Raw genomic sequence first — 19,585 nt, 5'->3', positions numbered from 1 at the left:
GAATGGCTAATCAGTCCTCCTGGTTTGATGTTGACCAATCCACACACTAGAAAATGAAGGGACGACGACGTTTCGCTCCGTCCTGGACCATTCTCAAGTCGATTGAAAATGAGAATCACAATCGACTTGAGAATGGTCCAGGACGGACCGAAACGTCGTCGTCCCTTCATTTTCTAGTGTGTGGATTGGTCAACATACTTCAGCCACGTTATTGTGTCTCATCGCCTGCTCCTGGTTTGATGCTACTTTTAGTAACTAAGTGAGCCATCGTACCTATATGTAGTTATGGAGCCCCAACTTAGCCACTTTATCTATAATTCCTTGTCTAGAATCCGACAAAATAAAACTTAAAAACCGAATTTCAATATTCCAGTATACCCGCATATATGTCCTATATGAGACCTCTAGAGTATATTAGGTATAGGAGGCTTAGGTTAGGCCTTTATTAGCAACATAAATATGGAAACTTTGCCGGTTTGTCAAAAATTCACGTGTTACAATGGTCTGCGTCCCGGTGGTTCATCACGACGTATGTGTACTTTCGACCACCTCGTTACTGGGGACACTTCTTCTTCGGAATACAAGTAGTTTGTATGAAGGGAGCCGGCGGCTTAGCGGACAGATCACGCGTAATGTCCGCTCGGTCGGCCGGTACCTATTTTTTTTTTTTTTTTTTTTTTTTTTTTTTTTTTTTTTTTTTTTTTTTTTTTTTTTTTTTTTTTTTGGAGATATATACAAGAGTTGTTACATTCTTGTAGAGCCACTAGTACGCGTAGCGTTTCGGGCAAGTCCCTGGAATACGATCCTCGCCGCGAAGAATCGTTGTTACAACCAAGTACACATTTTACTGTTGCGTTAAACAGGCTACAGTTAAGGAATTGCATCCAGTAAATCCTCCCCGGCCAGGATACGAACCCATGACATAGCGCTCGCGGAACGCCAGGCGAGTGTCTTACCACTACACCACGGAGACTGCTAGTAGTGAATAGGACTCCTTCCTGGTGTGTGTGTGTGTGTGTGTGTGTGTGTGTGTGTGTGTGTGTGTGTGTGTGTGTGTGTGTGTGTGTGTGTGTGTGTGTGAAAAACAGTTGTTAGTAACAGTTGATTGATTGACAGTTGAGAGGCGGGCCGAAAGAGCAGAGCTCAACCCCCGCAAGCACAACTAGGTGAATACAACTAGGTGAATACAACTAGGTGAATACAATACAACAACAACACCCTGTGTCCCCTCGCACACCATGTCACACGGCACTGCCCCCCCCCCCCCCTTCCCACCCCCCCTCCCCCTCGAACAGCCTTCAGGGCAAAGTTATGATGTAACCATCCTGTCCTCACACTTAATGCACCGCTATTATGACGCTATCGACCTTAATAGGTGAGACGTATTGCCTAGATTCCTCGCTTCAGGCTGGGCATAAGCACTAGCCCGAACCCCGAACTAGCCCGAAGCCCGAACTAGCCCGAAACCCGAATTAGCCCGAAACCCGAACTAGCCCGAAACCCGAACTAGCCCGAAACCCGAACTAGCCCGAAACCCGAACTAGCCCGAACCTCGAACTAGCCCAAACGACAAATTTTGCCGTTCTTTGAATCGTGTCCTCACTTATAACGTGAGTCCCCGAAGATCTAAACGGAAACGATGCCTTAATAAAGCTAGTAAGTCTATCGTGCCGTGCGAAAAGGGAGAAATGTAGAGAGAGAGAGAGAGAGAGAGCGAGAGAGACAATGGGAGGAAGTGAGTAAAGAGAGTTTGCGCAACACTTTATGGGAGTCTAAACATGTATATACTGCCACTTCCTGTTTCATCACTGTCTTTACTCCTTCACTGGAGGGTGTAGGGGTGGTATGCTGTGCTGGTGTCACTGGAGGTGGGTGGAGTCTTGAAGGAATATCGTTGGAGGTGAGTGGAGGATTGAAGGAATATCGCTGGAGGTGGGTGGAGTCTTGAAGGAATATCGCTGGAGGTGGGTGGAGTCTTGAAGGAATATCGCTGGAGGTGGGTGGAGTCTTGAAGGAATATCGCTGGAGGTGGGTGGAGTCTTGAAGAAATATCGCTGTAGGTTATCTTGAGATGATTTCGGGGTTTTAGTGTCCCCGCGGCCCGGTCCTCGACCAGGCCTCCACCCCCAGGAAGCAGCCCGTGACAGCTGACTAACACCCAGGTACCTATTTTACTGCTAGGTAACAGGGGCATTCAGGGTGAAAGAAACTTTGCCCATTTGTTTCTGCCTCGTGCGGGAATCGAACCCGCGCCACAGAATTACGAGCCCTGCGCGCTATCCACCAGGCTACGAGGCCTGGAGGTGGGAGGTGGAGGTGGGTGGAGTCTTGGAATATCGCTGGAGGTGGGTGGAGTTTTGAAGAAATATCGCTGGAGGTGAGTGGAGTTTTGAAGAAATATCGCTGGAGGTGGGGGGAGGGAGTCCTGAAGGAATATCGCTGGAGGTGAGTGGAGTCTTGAAGGAATATCGCTGGAGGTGAGTGGAGTCTTGAAGGAATATCGCTGGACGTGGGTAGAGTCTTGGAATATCGCTGGAGGTGAGTGGAGTCTTGAAGAAATATCGCTGGAGGTGGGTGGAGTCTTGAAGAAATATCGCTGGAGGTGGGTGGAGTCATGAAGGAATATCGCTGGACGTGGGTAGAGTCTTGGAATATCGCTGGAGGTGAGTGGAGTCTTGAAGAAATATCGCTGGAGGTGGGTGGAGTCATGAAGGAATATCGCTGGACGTGGGTAGAGTCTTGGAATATCGCTGGAGGTGAGTGGAGTCTTGAAGAAATATCGCTGGAGGTGGGTGGAGTTTTGAAGAAATATCGCTGTAGGTGAGTGTAGTCTTGAAGAAATATCGCTGGAGGTGGGTGGAGTCTTGAAGAAATATCGCTGTAGGTGAGTGGAGTCTTGAAGAAATATCGCTGGAGGTGGGTGGAGTCTTGAAGAAATATCGCTGGAGGTGGGTGGAGTCTTGAAGAAATATCGCTGGAGGTGGGTGGAGTCTTGGAATATCGCTGGAGGTGAGTGGAGTCTTGAAGAAATATCGCTGGAGATGGCTTCGTCGACGAAGCAGAAATGAAGTGAATTGAGAAGTGAAGAAGGATAAAGTCTGGAGTGAATGTGCGTGTAGTAGAGGTGAGAGTTGGGGACACACTGATAATAAACTCAGCTGAAGTTGATTGCTAGAAAGATAGACTGACAGTAGACTAATTTCAAGGAATGGAAATTGCATTGACTACGAATGCTATACTCAGGTAAAAAAAAAAAAAAAAATATATATATATATATATATATATATATAATATATATATATATATATATGTCGTACCTAATAGCCAGAACGCACTTCTCAGCCTACTATTCAAGGCCCGATTTGCCTAATAAGCCAAGTTTTCATGAATTAATGTTTTTTCGTCTACCTAACCTACCTAACCTAACCTAACCTAGCTTTTTTTGGCTACCTAACCTAACCTTACCTATAAATATAGGTTAGGTTAGGTTAGGTAGGGTTGGTTAGGTTCGGGCACATATCTACGTTAATTTTAACTCCAATAAAAAAAAATTGACCTCATACATAGAGAAAATGGTTGCTTTATCATTTCATAAGAAAAAAATTATAGTAAATATATTAATTCAGGAAAACTTGGCTTATTAGGCAAATCGGGCCTTGAATAGTAGGCTGAGAAGTGAGTTCTGGCTACTAGGTACGACATATATATATATATATATATATATATATATATATATATATAAATTCTATATAAAATGATAAAACAGACTGAGTGAAGGGGCTATAGTTGTATAGGGGTTTCCTGAATGGTGCTAGTTCTCTGTATGTTGTATAGAAAAGCAGCAGCAGGAGTAGCAGGACCAGCAGGACCACCAGCAGCAGCAACAGCAGCAGCAACAGCAGCAGCAGGACAAGCAACAGCAGAAACAGCAGCAGGACAAGCAACAGCAGAAACAGCAGCAGCAGGACCAGCAACAGCAGAAGCAGCAGCAACAGCAGCAACAGAAACAACGGTATCAACACAAGTCAAAACCAGCTAGTCCGGACAGAAGGAACGGGAGTAGTGACCAAGGGGGCGGCGGCGGCTGGGCTACGGTACCCACCATAAGGGTTGGACAGGGACAATACTGGCCGGCCCCCACGGGAACATAAACACGCTCTCGCTGGGACACTTGTCGCAGGCCCCGGGATTAACTCTCGACACTTAACGTCGACGCCCGATACTTTGTTGTTGGCGTAAGGGCGGGTATTGTCCGAGCCATTCACACCCCCGAGGGCCACTCAGTCTCTAGATTGGCTTCTCAAGTTGGTGAGGAAAGATTCTACGTGTGAGGGTGGGGGCCGCCGCTTTTTCTCATCTCCCCTACACCATTTCTCATTCCTCTCTCTCTCTATCATCATCACCTCTCGCTAATATCTCTCTGGTTTCGTATCCGCACTTTTTCCGCATGTATCATCTGATTTCATCTCTTATTTACCCTTCGTACTTCATCTATTCTTCATTATATTCGTAAATATTCTCATTCGTTCTGCATTTATTTGTTATGTTGCTCGTTCGTTTATTTCCTGTTCCTTGTCCACCTGTTCTGTGTTCGACGCCATTTATTTCTCGCTCTATTTAGATTACAAATTCTGCCGCTACCTCTACCTATCTTGAGGTTATCTTAAGATGATTTCGGGGCTTTAGTGTCCCCGCGGCCCGGTCCTCAACCAGGCCTCCACCCCCAGGAAGCAGCCCGTGACAGCTGACTAACACCCAGGTACCTATTTTACTGCTAGGTAACAGGGGCATAGGGTGAAAGAATCTCTGCCCATTGTTTCTCGCCGGCTCCCGGAATCGAACCCGGGACCACAGGATCACAAGTCCAGTGTGTTGTCCGCTCGGCCGACCGGCTCCCTATCCTGTTTTTTTTTTTTTTTATTTTTGCCTCTAGCTTGAGCTATTTTTCCTTCTCCTATTCCAACCATTCCCTCTACCTGATCCCTCATCTTTCCCTTCTTCTCTACCCCATCCTCTTCCTCTTCTCAGTTCCTCCCTCCACCCTTGCCCCTTCCATTTCCCTTCTTAGTTCTGCCTCCCTCGGCGTCTTTCTTGTCACATACGTTTGTCGCGTCTTCCTTGAAGGACGACTTCCTTGAAGGACGACTTCCTTGAAGGACGACTTCCTTGAAGGACGACTTCCTTGAAGGACGACTTCCTTGAAGGACGACTTCCTTGAAGGACGACTTCCTTGAAGGACGACTTCCTTGAAGGACGACTTCCTTGAAGGACGACTTCCTTGAAGGACGACTTCCTTGAAGGACGACTTCCTTGAAGGACGACTTCCTTGAAGGACGACTTCCTTGAAGGACGACTTCCTTGAAGGACGACTTCCTTGAAGGACGACTTCCTTGAAGGACGACTTCCTTGAAGGACGACTTCCTTGAAGGACGACTTCCTTGAAGGACGACTTCCTTGAAGGACGACTTCCTTGAAGGACGACTTCCTTGAAGGATGACTTCCTTGAAGGACGACTTCCTTGAAGGACGACTTCCTTGAAGGACGACTTCAAGGAAGGTCACTCTAAATGACCGAACCAGAATTCGAACCCATGCCGCTGAGGACCACCTCTAAGCGATCAAAGCACTGTAACCACCTCACTAGCATTTGTCATTATATACAAAATACATAATAATAATAATTATAATGTCTAACCTTCGCTTAAAACAATCCGCCTGCCCCTCCACATCTATTATGTCACCCGCTAATGTGTCCCATAAATCAACGCCACAATTTCCAACCCAACATTTGCACAGGTCTTTTTCTATCGCTAACCTTATCTAATTTATAACCACTGTTTCGAACTCTATTTCGAGGAGTTTCAAATCTCACAAGATCCCACACGCTTGATCAGAACCACCTGCAAAGCTGTTTAATATTCTGCGATGTCTAGCAAGGGAGAACCGTTGAATCCTCCAATTGCTTTTGTTTTTTTGTTGTTGTCAAGGGATGAAAACCTCTGTAAGCGCAGCATTTTGTAATCCTACAGCAGTTGAGGAACACACATTATTAGGTGAGGAACACACATTATTAGGTGAGTACATTAGGTGAGTACACTCGTATTATGCTGAACAGAACAATATAATACATCCCGAATTACACGATATTCAAGTCTAAGTCACTCAGCATTACACAATATTGAGCCTCAAGCCACCTAAAATTACACAAAATTGAGCCCCCAAGTCACCCAGCATTACACAACATTGAGCCCTCAGGCTATCCAGCATTACACAACATTGAGCCCAATACCCCCAGCATTACACAATATCGAGCTCCCTCAAGCCACCCAGCATTACACAACACTGAGCCCCCAAGCCACCCAGCATTACACAACACTGAGCCCCCAAGCCCCCCAGCATTACACAACATTTAGCCCCCAGCCCCCAAGCATTACACAACATTGAGCCCCCAGCCCCCCAGCATTACACAACATTGAGCCCCCAGCCCCCCCAGCATTACACAACATTGAGCCCCCAGCCCCCCCAGCATTACACAACATTGAGCCCCCAGCCCCCCCAGCATTACACAACATTGAGCCCCCAACCCCCCCAGCATTACACAACATTGAGCCCTCAGCCCCCCCAGCATTACACAACATTGAGCCCTCAGCCCCCCCAGCATTACACAACATTGAGCCCCCAATACCCCCAGGTCACACCGTGTGGTCACAGCCCCAGGGGGCGTCAGTCCCGCTCCTGGCGGTGTTCAGATGTCTCCTTTTATGGCCTTAAGAATTCACCTCCGGTTGGTGGCGCTTATTATTATTGAGGGACCCAGTTAATTGCGCCAGCATTAGTTAATATTCATTTGCAAGGGGAGACGATCGTATGTGGAATAGTTATGGCGGCCATCTGCATACGCCCCGTGTCCACTTGAGCAGCCAGCTGCTATTGTATATGCTCGCTTGACTCATTCTTTATTGTCACATTAGTAATTATTTAAGAGCCTGGTTGGCTTGAATATTTAATCGGTGGCCACACTGACCGGGGATGATCTCTTCTTTTTCTTCGTTTGTCCCCCCCCCCCCTTAGTTTGCTTCTCAAGGGGGGAAGGGGGGAAGATGGTTGGTGGTTAGCGATATTTGTTGATGCTGATTTTGTCTTGGTTTGGTCTCTGGCTTATACACGCTGCCTTCTGCATAGCATCGCTCCTGTGCCAGGTAAGTCCACTACGGGCTCACCATAGCCCGTGCTACTTGCCCCGCTCCTGTGCCAGGTAAGTCCACTACGGGCTCACCATAGCCCGTGCTACTTGCCCCGCTCCTGTGCCAGGTAAGTCCACTACGGGCTCACCATAGCCCGTGCTACTTGCCCCGCTCCTGTGCCAGGTAAGTCCACTACGGGCTCACCATAGCCCGTGCTACTTGCCCCGCTCCTGTGCCAGGTAAGTCCACTACGGGCTCACCATAGCCCGTGCTACTTGGGACTTTTTGTTCCCAGTAGCTGAATCTAGAACAGCACCAATAATAACAGCTGCCTTCTGATCATTAGTTCTCTAGACTGTATTTAAAGACAATTTCGTCTTGAAGTCAACTGTAAGAATGAGATGTAAGAATGTACTTCAATTGTAAGAATGTAAGAACACAACTGTGTTATGTGCATTATAAAGAAGTTTGTGTTCTTAAGAACTGTCGGAAGTTTTAAGTGTTAATACAAGTTATTCTTGTATTTTTGTTTACCAGTTTCCTGACGCCTCCGTACAAAAAAAAATCTAATCAAGAATTACAAAAAAAATGGCGGCATTAATTATATTCAAATATTATTATTTGCTGTGTATCGATTTTTTTTTTAATTCACATAGATGGTTATTTTTATTGGTTTCTGCCTGGCGTTACCTGTACCCGGGTTTGCGTGTCCTTCGATGACCCGCATCTCGTTATCACCTTCATTCATGCATACTGATCGTCTTTTCAAGTCTCAAGCGTTGGCGTCAGCCACCTGGCCTGGACGGTAGAGCGACGGTCTCGCTTCCTGCAGGACGGCGTTCAATCCCCCGACCGTCCCCATAAGTGGTTGGGCACCATTCCCTCCCCACCCCCCCCCCCCCCTACCCCCCGTCCCTTCCCAAATCCTTATCCTGACCCCTTCCAAGTGATATATATATATATATATATATATATATATATATATATATATATATATATATATATATATATATATATATATATATATATGGTAATCTTGGGCATAGCATAGTATATATATATATGCAATTGACGATCACAAAACACTGATCATTTTATGCGGAAAATCCACAGAGAAATATGAAATGAGGTGAACGTTTCGGCTTGTTAAAGCCTTTGTCAACACCAGACTGACTCAGTCAGTCTGGTGTTGACAAAGGCTTTAACAAGCCGAAACGTTCACCTCATTTCATATTTCTCTGTGGATTTTCCGCATATATATATATATATATATATATATGTATATATATGTATATATATATATATATATATATATATATATATATATATATATATATATGTATATATATATATATATATATATATATATATATATATATATATATATATATATATATATATATTTTATTAAATATGACCGAAAAAGTAAGATTAATAATTCTAACACGAATTTTCTCAATCTTTCGTACATTATGCTTCACTGTTGGAGGTAAATCAAAAATCACTTCTCCAAAATTCATTTTTATTTCTAGTCTGACGCGACACGGGCGCGTTTCGTAAAACTTATTACATTTTCAAAGACTTCACAAATACACAACTGATTAGAACTTGCGTTTCCCTGATTTTATATCTACATTTGAGTGAGGTGGGAAGGGTGATGTGGCATTACATTTGAGTAAGGTGGGAAGGATGATGTGGCATTAGAGGATATTAATAGGGTATTAAAAGTATCAACACAAGACAGAACACGAAACAATGGATATTGAATAGAAGTGTTTGTAGAAAGCCTATTGGTCCATATTTCTTGATGCTTCTATATTGGAGCGGAGTCTTGAGGTGGGTAGAACTGGAAAGAACAGGAAAGACTGCTACCAAAATATACTAATATATATATATATATATATATATATATACATACACATAAGCTTTCCCTCTGTAACTTTGTTTCTACTCGTTGTTCATCATTCACGAAAACTCTCATCTTGGCTTATCCATTTACATTTTTTCAGTGCGCAATATACTTCATCTCGGGGAGGGGGGGGGGAGGGAGAGATAAAGGAGACCTATACCCAGTGCGCAGGTTCGAACCCTCATCACGCCTCCTGTGAATATTCTCATTAATATATCACGATAATGTGATTTCTCTGTGTATACTCCGTCACTTTCCTCAGATTATCAGATTACATCATCACTTTTCTCAGTATACTACATCACCTTCCTCAAGATACAGAATCTGTTACAACTTGTTACAAGGAGCTTCTACTTCTCCAGGACAAGAACAACCTCGTTACCTCTACGTTACTCGGGGTTCATTTTTGTGTTGTGACATTATTGAGACCTTTTTCTTAGCGAGCAGCATCTCTGAACCTTGTCACGTCATTATCTTGGTAGCTTCTTAGCCCGTTAACTAAATCTCTCCATATTTTCTTAAATTAACTCATTGAATCTGTTGTTATTGTCACTCACTCTGTGTCTCTCTCTCTCTTGCAGCATCTTGGAGCTCCGGAAAGAGAAATCTAGAGACGCAGCGAGGTCCAGAAGAGGCAAAGAAAATTATGAATTCTACGAATTGGCTAAGGTACGTGTATTGTTGTGTTTAAGGTACGATACTTGGCTAAGGTACGTGTATTGTGGTGTTTAAGGTACGATACTTGGCTAAGGTACGTGTATTGTGGTGTTTAAGGTACGATACTTGGCTAAGGTACGTGTATTGTTGTGTTTAAGGTACGATACTTGGCTAAGGTACGTGTATTGTGGTGTTTAAGGTACGATACTTGGCTAAGGTACGTGTATTGTGGTGTTTAAGGTACGATACTTGGCCAAGGTACGTATATTGTCGTACTGAAGGTACGATTCTCTGCTAAGGTAAGTTTGTTTTGGCGATAAAGACACTTTACCTCAGTACATACAGTGTTAGTACATAGATGAAGGTCTTCATACGATAACATTGATGGCCGCGATGCGATAGTTGACACACACACACACGGTAGGGTAATTCATACACAAGGTAGTATAGTTGATGTACAAACTTAACAGTCAAGGGACAATATCTAACAGTCAAGATACGACACTTAATAGTCAAGTCCGTAGCCAAATACAGAAGAAAACACACACTGAAGACACGGGAATGAACATGTACTCTATTATGTAGATACACAATAGAGTACCTATTATCTACATGTGTATGTGTATCTACCCATACACATGTAGATAACTTCTTTTATCCATCCGTGTTTATTTCCACATGTATGAAAACAACGTTGCATTACACACATGTATATAAATCTACCGTTACATATATAAATCTAGTTTACATATATATGAATCTACCTTTACATGTTGTTAGTAAAATTGTCGATATGCATGTATGGATATTTTTTTTTTACATGATGGCCACACTGATGGAATATTTGGAGATAGATGTGCTTGAGATAAAGTAGTGTTGAATTAATGAATGAATTGGTTATGCATGCATATATGTTATTGCCTCCTACCCATAAAAAGACGCTGAATCAATGGCATAAGCAAAATATATCATGTGGGGTACTCTGCAAAAGGCAATATATGGAGGACTCTGAAAACTAGACAACACACGTGAAATTCTGGAAAAGTTCACCATGTAGAGGACTCTGAGAACTAGACAGCACACGTGGAACTCTGGAAAAGTTCACCATGTAGAGGACTCTGAGAACTAGACAGCACACGTGGAACTCTGGAAAAGTTCACCATGTAGAGGACTCTGAGAACTAGACAGCACACGTGGAACTCTGGAAAAGTTCACCATGTAGAGGACTCTGAGAACTAGACAGCACACGTGGAACTCTGGAAAAGTTCACCATGTAGAGGACTCTGAGAACTAGACAGCACACGTGGAACTCTGGAAAAGTTCACCATGTAGAGGACTCTGAAAACAAAACAGCACATAATGAATTAGAAAAAACACCACGAGTGGGACCTGTAAAAGACGACATTTCATCACATTCACTAAATTTACAACACCCAATTTAATACGGAGAGAAAATGGCATCAATATCCAAATGATTTTATTCTCGGAGTTGACCTCAGTTACATTGGAAGGGAAGGCAACTGGGGGAGGGGGGGGGGAGCTAAGCCACTAGCACTGGGAAGGGATCAGGATAAGGATTTGGGATAGGACGGGGGGGGGGGGGGGAAGGAATGGTGCCCAATCACTTGTGGACGGTCGGGGATTGAACGCCGACCTGCATGAAGCGAAACCGTCGCTCTACCGTTCACCCCAAGTGGTTGGACAATTACATTGGACAAAAAAAGGGACAAATAAAGAATGGTGATGGCAAGAGTGATTCCAACAAGCGGTATCGACTCTAAGGAAGCAGGACTCTAAGGAAGCAGGACTCTAAGGACTCTAAGGCACAGGTGGAGGAGGTGCAGGTGACCCAGAGGCACGTCAATAAATTACTTTTCAGAGTTGGAGTGATCAGCAAGGTGAGTGAACTGAAGGAGGAAGTTATGTGGAATAATTACAGCACATTACAGAACCAACTAGGAACGAAAACACGCTGGACCTGATATTCACGAACAATGATGAGCTAATCATTACTGTCTCAGACACTACGTACTCGGACCATAAGCTCATTGAAGTGCAAACTAACAATAATAACGGTAGCAGGCCCAACAGAAACAATAACGAGAAGGGTTATTCAATAAATTCAATTTTAATAATATAAGGATAGACTGGGAGAAAATAAACAGGGGACCTTACAAACATTCAACGGGAAAATATTCTTAATTAATAAAAATCCTACACAAGGAATATAAAAACTGACTTTTGAAGCATATGAAGTCTGACTGAAACATGTTCCTTTGAGGAAAGCCAGAAAGAGGTCCAACGTAGAAAGAGAACTGAGACGACACTAGAAAAGAAGAACAAATTAACGGAAATGCTTAAGCAGACACGACTTTCCATACAAAGAAGGAATAATTTAAACAGAGGGATTGAAGAAATCGAAGAGAGACTGAAGCATTCATATCACATTTGAAGAAAGGCAACTAGAACAGAAAGCAATTCAAGAAATAAAAAATATATATTTCTTCACATATGCGAAATCAAAAGCAAAAACCAGTGCCAATATTGGACCTATTCGTACTAGTGAAGGTTCATACACTTAGGATGACAAAGAAATTAGTGAAATCCTAAAAAAAAAGTAGTATGAGGATATGTTTAGCACTCCGATAAACAGCATGAAAGTGGAAGATCCGAACAACTTCTTTATGCGTGATGTCCAAACTCTTGTAAATATAACCGATATCAACACGAGCGTGGCAGATTTTGAGAGATAAATTTACAACATGCCCATGCACTCAGCCCCGGGCCCAGACTCATGGAATTCAATAATTATAAGGAAATGCAAAGTGTCAGTAGCACAGGCACTCAGTATAGTGTGGAAGAAGAGCTTGGACACGGGGGAGATACCAGATGCGCTTAAAGCAGCAGACATTGCCCCTCTACACAAGGGAGGGAGCAAAGCATTGGCAAAGAATTATAGGCCAGTTGCACTAACGTCCCACATAATAAGAGTATTTGAGAGAGTGATCAAGAGTCAGGTCACCAATTTCATGGAAACCAATGACTTCCATAACCCAGACCAACATGGATTTAGAGCAGAAAGATCATGCCTTTCACAGCTACTTGATTACTTAGACAAAATCTGGGCCATGAGTAGTGTTAATAAGGAAAGATTTTTTTTTATTCCTTCCGCTTCCTTGGACTGGTTGGTACAACGGAAGCCTCGCTTCTTGCAGGTCGGCGTTCCATTCCTGGTGGTCCAAGCGGTTGGGCACCATTCCTTCTCTCCATCCTATCCCAGGTCCTCGTTTTCTTATTCCCTTACCAGCGCTATATAGTTACTTTGGCTTAGGGCTTTCTCCTCGTAATTACCTTTCTTTACTAGCAAATCGTATTTCCATCCGGTAAATGATCTATCCGGCTATAATAGATATTTTGTGATAGACAGAAGCAGGCAGTCAGGTCCATCTGGCCCTCCAACGGATAAAACAAGAATTAATAGTTTATAATCATTTACTCCGTCTTCAGCTACGACGAAAAACAAAGGAAATAGCAAGAGAGAACTAATAGCAAATACAAGACAGTTCAGAAAGAATGGTGGTGACCTGGAGATGATCCTGGATAGGGGGACCTGGCTCCTCAGGTCCCCAGGGCGACACTCGACCCTAAATGTGTTCACCCCCAGGAAGGACAAAATTGATTAAGGGGAAAGTTGTCGAAATATTGTTGTGGGTTTTTTTTTGTGCTTTTTGGGCTGGCTATTTTACTGGGTGTCCTCTTGTGTGTTTTGTCTTTGTTTTATTTATTTGTGATTTTAATTTGTTGACTACTTGTGTATCTTTGTTGATTTCTAGTGTCTTTGTATCTGGTGTTTTTGTCGGTGTCTTTGTGTGTTATATGTTGAAACGTTACAAATACATTACACAACTAGAACACCCACGTGAATATTTATTTTGTTCAGCTAACGAACAATATTTACTGCATATGTATTCGTACTTGAATTCGTGTATACATATTCATGTATAGTGTGACAATTTCCAGACGTTCCATACTATGTGTATTTGCTGTGTATGTATTCAGTAGAAAATAAGTGGATACTAATGTTCTTTTAAGTGTGTGTGTGTGTGTGTGTGTGTGTGTGTGTGTGTGTGTGTGTGTGTGTGTGTACTAACCTAGTTGTAATTGCAGGGGTTGAGCTTTTGGCTCTTTGGTCCCGCCTCTCAACTGTCAATCAACTGGTGTACAGAGTCATGAGCCTACAGGGCTCTATCATATCTACATTTGAAACTGTATATGGAGTACTAAGTGTCCACCTGTGTCCCCTTGTTCGTGTTCCACCCAGAGTGTGTATATGTGTGTGTGTATCGGGCTACTTGATGACCAGACCACACACTAGAATGTGAAGGGAAGACGACGTTTCGGTCTGTCCCGGACCATTCTCAAGTCGATTGTGATCATACTTTAGCCACGTTATTGTGACTCATCGCCTGCATCAGGCTACTTGTTGGTCTCTTGGTCATATAACCTTCAACTGTAGAAGTACCAATGTCCCTTGCGGGTTCTGTTCAACCCTCTACCACTAGAATGTAATCTTAAAGAACATGTATCTTCCTCCTCAGATGTTGCCGCTACCTCCAGCCATCACCTCCCAGCTGGACAAGGCCTCCATCATCCGCCTCACCATCTCCTACCTCAAGTTACGGGAGTTTACCTTACACGGAGACCCGCCCTGGCCTCGCGATCACGTCTCCGCTAACAAATCTCTTAAAGGTACGTTCTCCTATATCTTCCTGTCGTTTTTTGTGTCTGGTTTGTCCTGTGCCGGATAGTTTTTGCGTCCTCGTGTTCGCCAGTGCCGCCTGCGTCTCGAAGTCATTGCGTCCGTCCTCGTGTTCGCCAGTGCCGCCTGCGTCTCGCAGTCATTGCGTCCGTCCTTCCTCTGTCATTCGTTGATGTGGTTCGTTTGTCATACGGGTGAGAGGATATAGCGAACTCGCTAACCTCCTTGTCGCTTCCCAGGTCATCTGTTGTGTTTGGTGATATCGTCTTCTGTATTAAGCAGTTGTCTCTTACGTAGTTAATGCTGCTCTTGCACTTCCCCCACTCCTTCACGGGGCAGCTACTCTCCTTATGCTCCCAGCACTGCTGTCATGCTCCCAGCACTGCTGGCATGCTCCCAGCACTGCTGGCATGCTCCGAGCACTGCTGGCATGCTCCCAGCACTGTTGTCATGCTCCCAGCACTGCTGGCATGCTCCCAGCACTGTTGTCATGCTCCCAGCACTGTTGTCATGCTCCGAGCACTGCTGTCATGCTCCCAGCACTGCTCTTGAACCCATTTAAAGTCCCTCACAGTTGTTCACACACTCAATTTTATAATCTAGAGTTTTTGACCCAGTACATTGACAGTACTGTAACTTGAAGTTATAAAGTTCTGATATCCAGTCCTTTGGGAGGGGAACCTGGGGGAGGGGGAACCTGGGGGAGGGGAACCAGAGGGAAGGGGGAGCCAAAGGGATAGAACCTGAGTGTGTTTCAAATTTTTAGCCACTTTTTTATTTTATTTTATTTAGTAAAGACGTTGGAGACTCACAGGTGACTGGAAAAGTTAAGAAATGGGATGTACTGTATGAGTTAAGATAACAGGCGTACGGTCCGCCTTGCTGACACGATGTGTACTCACCTATTTGTGTCTGCAGGATCGAGCATTGACTCTTGGATCCCGCCTTTCTAGCCATCGGATGTAAACAACCGATGGCTAGAAAGTTTTATACAATATATATGTATCGTATATTAATACGATATGGAACACTGAATTACGTTTTGTGAATTTTTCCATCAAGATCCCCCTTCCAGACCTCGAGATCTCTCTTCCATACCTCCAGAACCCCTTCCATACCTCCAGATTCCCTTCCATACCTCCAGATTCCCTTCCATACCTCCAGATTCCCTTCCATACCTCTAGATCACCTTTCCATACCTCCAGAAACCCCTTCCATACCTCCAGATTCCCTTCCATACCTCTAGATCACCTTTCCATACCTCCAGAAACCCCTTCCATACCTCCAGATTCCCGTCCATACCTCTAGATCACCTTTCCATACCTCCAGAAACCCCTTCCATACCTAATGAACCCCCTTCCATACCTCCAGATTCCCTTCCATACCTCCAGATCTCCCCTTCCATACCTCCAGATTCCCTTCCATACCTCCAGATCTCCCCTTCCATACCTCCAGATTCCCTTCCATACCTCCAGATCTCCCCTTCCATACCTCCAGATTCCCTTCCATACCTCCAGATCTCCCCTTCCATGCCTCCAGATTCGTACGATCCTATTCGATCCATCCTATATATATATAAAGTCTACTATACTAGACTTTTCCCCGACGCCTGAAGATCCCTCCTTCGTCCAGGCTTCGTCTTCTGACTACCAATCCCAACTTCTAGACCTCCCCCCCCCACTCACCACGCACCCGCCCCCCGTAAGCCCCCCAGATTCCAACCCCCCACACAAGAGACTCGACCCCCCCCCCCCTCCCCCTTGCCCTCAAGCTGAGTGATCTGTTGAAGACTTGGACTTTGAGCTGACGCTGACTGACAGCTACACACTACTATCACCATCCTTCCCCTCACCATCACTATCACCACCCTGCCCTCTCCCCCTCACCATCACCACCCTCCCCCTCACCATCACCATCACTATCACCACCCTGCCCTCTCCCCCTCACCATCACCACCCTCCCCCTCACCATCACCACCTTCCCCCTCACCATCACCACCCTCCCCCTCACCATCACCACCCTCCCCCTCACCATCACCACCCTCCCCCTCACCATCGCCACCCTCCCCCTCACCATCACCACCCTCCCCCTCACCATCCTCCCCTCACAACCTGCATAATGCAACAAAAAATTCGATTACCTAAAATGTCATCCAAAATTGTTAAATAAAAAAAGTTGTCCAGATGAGTAGGATTGTGAACAGTGAACACATTTTCAACAGTGAACTTTGATGGTCACTGCGAGGCAGAGCGCAGCAAAGTCTGCGTTCCCCGATGATATTCAAAATTCTAACCAGAGTTATTGCGCCATGTTAATATCGTTACGGTATTTCCAAATGTATTATTGTTAACTATTCATATGTGTAAATGGCCACTGTTAATGTATTAAAAAACACGAATCTTTGAATAGCACGTAAACATTAGTTTAAAAATGTATATTTAATATTGTTATTAGTATTCTCATAGAATATTATTATTATTTATGTTATTATATATAACTGGTAAAATCTCTTGTCTCACTTTCTCCCTATTTGTTTACCCTTTGTTTTAGTGGCGGCTTAAGCAAGCCTGTGGGGCACATGGCCAGTTGAGGGCCATCTGGCCACCACTGCGGCACTCACCAAGCAAAACAAGGCACCCGTAATCCTATTTATATTCAGTGACTCATTTCCACAATTCTGTCGCTTTTTCTACGATTTCCCCTCCATTGGGATTTTCCCCGACACGGTATTAATATTCCCTGATAAGGTAGGGTAGGGGGGTTGGGCCTCTTCATGTAGCACGCTCCGAATAGGATTACTGAACGGGAATCCCTGTTTTATCAAGAAATATCTCCCGCGGTTTGCTTCGTAAGAGCGAGTCTCCCCTGCGTCGCGTCGCCACCTGTCGCGACGTAAATAATCCCTTTTCCTCCCATTACATAAGGGTCGGTTTTCAATGGAGTGGCTTCTGTTAACATTCGTGAAAACTTTTTTTATGGGGATAATTTGGGAAAATTGTATAACTGGCTGGACAGTGGTCCTTTATTTCATATTTTATTGTGTTTCCCATTTTTTGCTTTCTTTTGTGACGCTATAGGCAATTTTCTTTGACGAGAACAGAACAGTTACATCAGCAGTGATTGCTAAACGTATGCTGAAAAATTGTCTAGATATACAAATATCCAAGATAGAGAGAGAGAGAGTGAGAGAGGGAGAGAGAGAGAGAGAGAGAGTGAGAGAGGGAGAGAGAGAGAGAGAGAGATTGGTCGTGTATGGGATTTGGCTGTCCTGTTTACTCAACAAATCTCCCCATTTGGCCCCAGATCCATACATTATCCTATTTTTTTATTTTCCAAAATCCCTCTGATCTGTCCTGGACTGACCGGGACTCTATGCAAAAAAAGTTGATGGGTAAATAGTATTCTTTTATTCTACGACAGCTGTGAGTGGGGTGTGGGGGGAGGGTGTGGGTGAGGGGGGAGGGTGTGGGTGAGAGTGAGAGGGTGAGAGTTGTGGATGAAGTACATGGATGAGGTGGTGGTGGCTGATTGATTAATTGGAGATAAATAGGGTGATTAGCAGTTACAATTAGGTTCAGATAGACGATATTAAGAGAGTAATAGACAAACGAAATACAGTTGTATAATACAGTCATTGAAGAGCTGTATTCCGTGTGAGCTGGAGCGAAGATCCTCAGTATAATTGTTACAAAAGGATGTTGTATTATGTATTAATATGTAATTTTATATTGAGTAAAATCCATGTGTAGGTTTATGGGCGCTTTCAGATGGTGAAGTGTTCGATATTTGTTAGCCACAGGTGGTGCTGTGGGTGACAGGTGAGGACCAGCTGTGAGTGACAGGTGAGGACCAGCTGTGGGTGAAAGTCATCCAGCCATCTGAGGAGGTGACACAGGTGGTGTGAGGAGTGGTGACCCCAGTTAGGTGAGGCAAGGTAATCCAGATGGTTTAGGGTAGGTGTCCCAGGTGGCGTGTGAGAGGGGGGGAGCAGGTGGCCCGGGGGGAGCAGGTGGCCCGGGGGGAGCAGGTGGCCCGGGGGGGAGCAGGTGGCCCGGGGGGGAGCAGGTGGCCCGGGGGGGGGAGCAGGTGGCCCGGGTGGGGGAGAGGGTAGGAGGCCTAGGGGAGTGTATGGGAGCAGGTGGGATGGTGGCCAGGAATAGGTGAGGAGAGGTAGGCTAGGTGCTGGTTGCCTCTGGGAGAGGGATGGAGGCCTAGGATGTGAGAGGGGGGGGGATAGGTATCTAAGGTAGGGGGAGGGTAGGTGTCTCAGGTGGGGTGAGGGGGGGCACAGACCCCCCAGCCCCACCACTTAACTGCTCAATTTCTCTGGAGACAGTTTTTGTGGCCTTTGGGGTTGAGGCTTCATGTGAGGCTTCATGTCTGACCTCTGTTGTTATTCCTGTCCCAGCTGTTCTTGTCCCAGCTGTTCTTGTCCCAGCTGTTCTTGTCCCAGCTGTTCTTGTCCCAGCTGTTCTTGCCCCAGCTGTTCTTGTCCCAGCTGTTCTTGTCACAGCTGTTCTTGTTTCAGCTGTTCTTGTCCCAGCTGTTCTTGTTTCAGCTGTTCTTGTCCCAGCTGTTCTTGTTTCAGCTGTTCTTGTCCCAGCTGTTCTTGTTTCAGCTGTTCTTGTCCCAGCTGTTCTTGTTTCAGCTGTTCTTGTCCCAGCTGTTCTTGTTTCAGCTGTTCTTGTCCCAGCTGTTCTTGTTTCAGCTGTTCTTGTCCCAGCTGTTCTTGTTTCAGCTGTTCTTGTCCCAGCTGTTCTTGTTTCAGCTGTTCTTGTCCCAGCTGTTCTTGTTTCAGCTGTTCTTGTTTCAGCTGTTCTTGTCCCAGCTGTTCTTGTTTCAGCTGTTCTTGTTTCAGCTGTTCTTGTTTCAGCTGTTCTTGTCCCAGCTGTTCTTGTTTCAGCTGTTCTTGTTTCAGCTGTTCTTGTTTCAGCTGTTCTTGTTTCAGCTGTTCTTGTCCCAGCTGTTCTTGTCCCAGCTGTTCTTGTCCCAGCTGTTCTTGTTTCAGCTGTTCTTGTCCCAGCTGTTCTTGTCCCAGCTGTTCTTGTCCCAGCTGTTTCTGCCCCAGCTGTTTCTG

The 19,585-nt window shown here is 44.9% G+C and overlaps 1 protein-coding gene across 12 annotated transcripts in view; it reads left to right on the top strand.

The window, feature by feature from the left end:
• The window catches only part of trh (PAS domain-containing protein trachealess), a 1,432,279-nt gene that overhangs the window by 1,322,805 nt on the left and 89,889 nt on the right, over positions 1-19,585 (top strand). For all 12 annotated transcript variants that reach the window (XM_069316255.1, XM_069316259.1, XM_069316258.1 and 9 more), the window contains 2 exons: positions 9,674-9,761; positions 14,348-14,498. In XM_069316255.1, the coding sequence (XP_069172356.1) occupies positions 9,674-9,761; positions 14,348-14,498 (239 nt within the window). The remainder of the gene's footprint in view (positions 1-9,673; positions 9,762-14,347; positions 14,499-19,585) is intronic.

Source organism: Procambarus clarkii, chromosome 83, assembly GCF_040958095.1.
Source record: "Procambarus clarkii isolate CNS0578487 chromosome 83, FALCON_Pclarkii_2.0, whole genome shotgun sequence".
In the NCBI taxonomy this organism is placed as follows: domain Eukaryota; kingdom Metazoa; phylum Arthropoda; class Malacostraca; order Decapoda; family Cambaridae; genus Procambarus; species Procambarus clarkii.
Note: the sequence above shows the minus strand (reverse complement) of the source record. Positions and strands in the feature narration are given on the sequence as shown.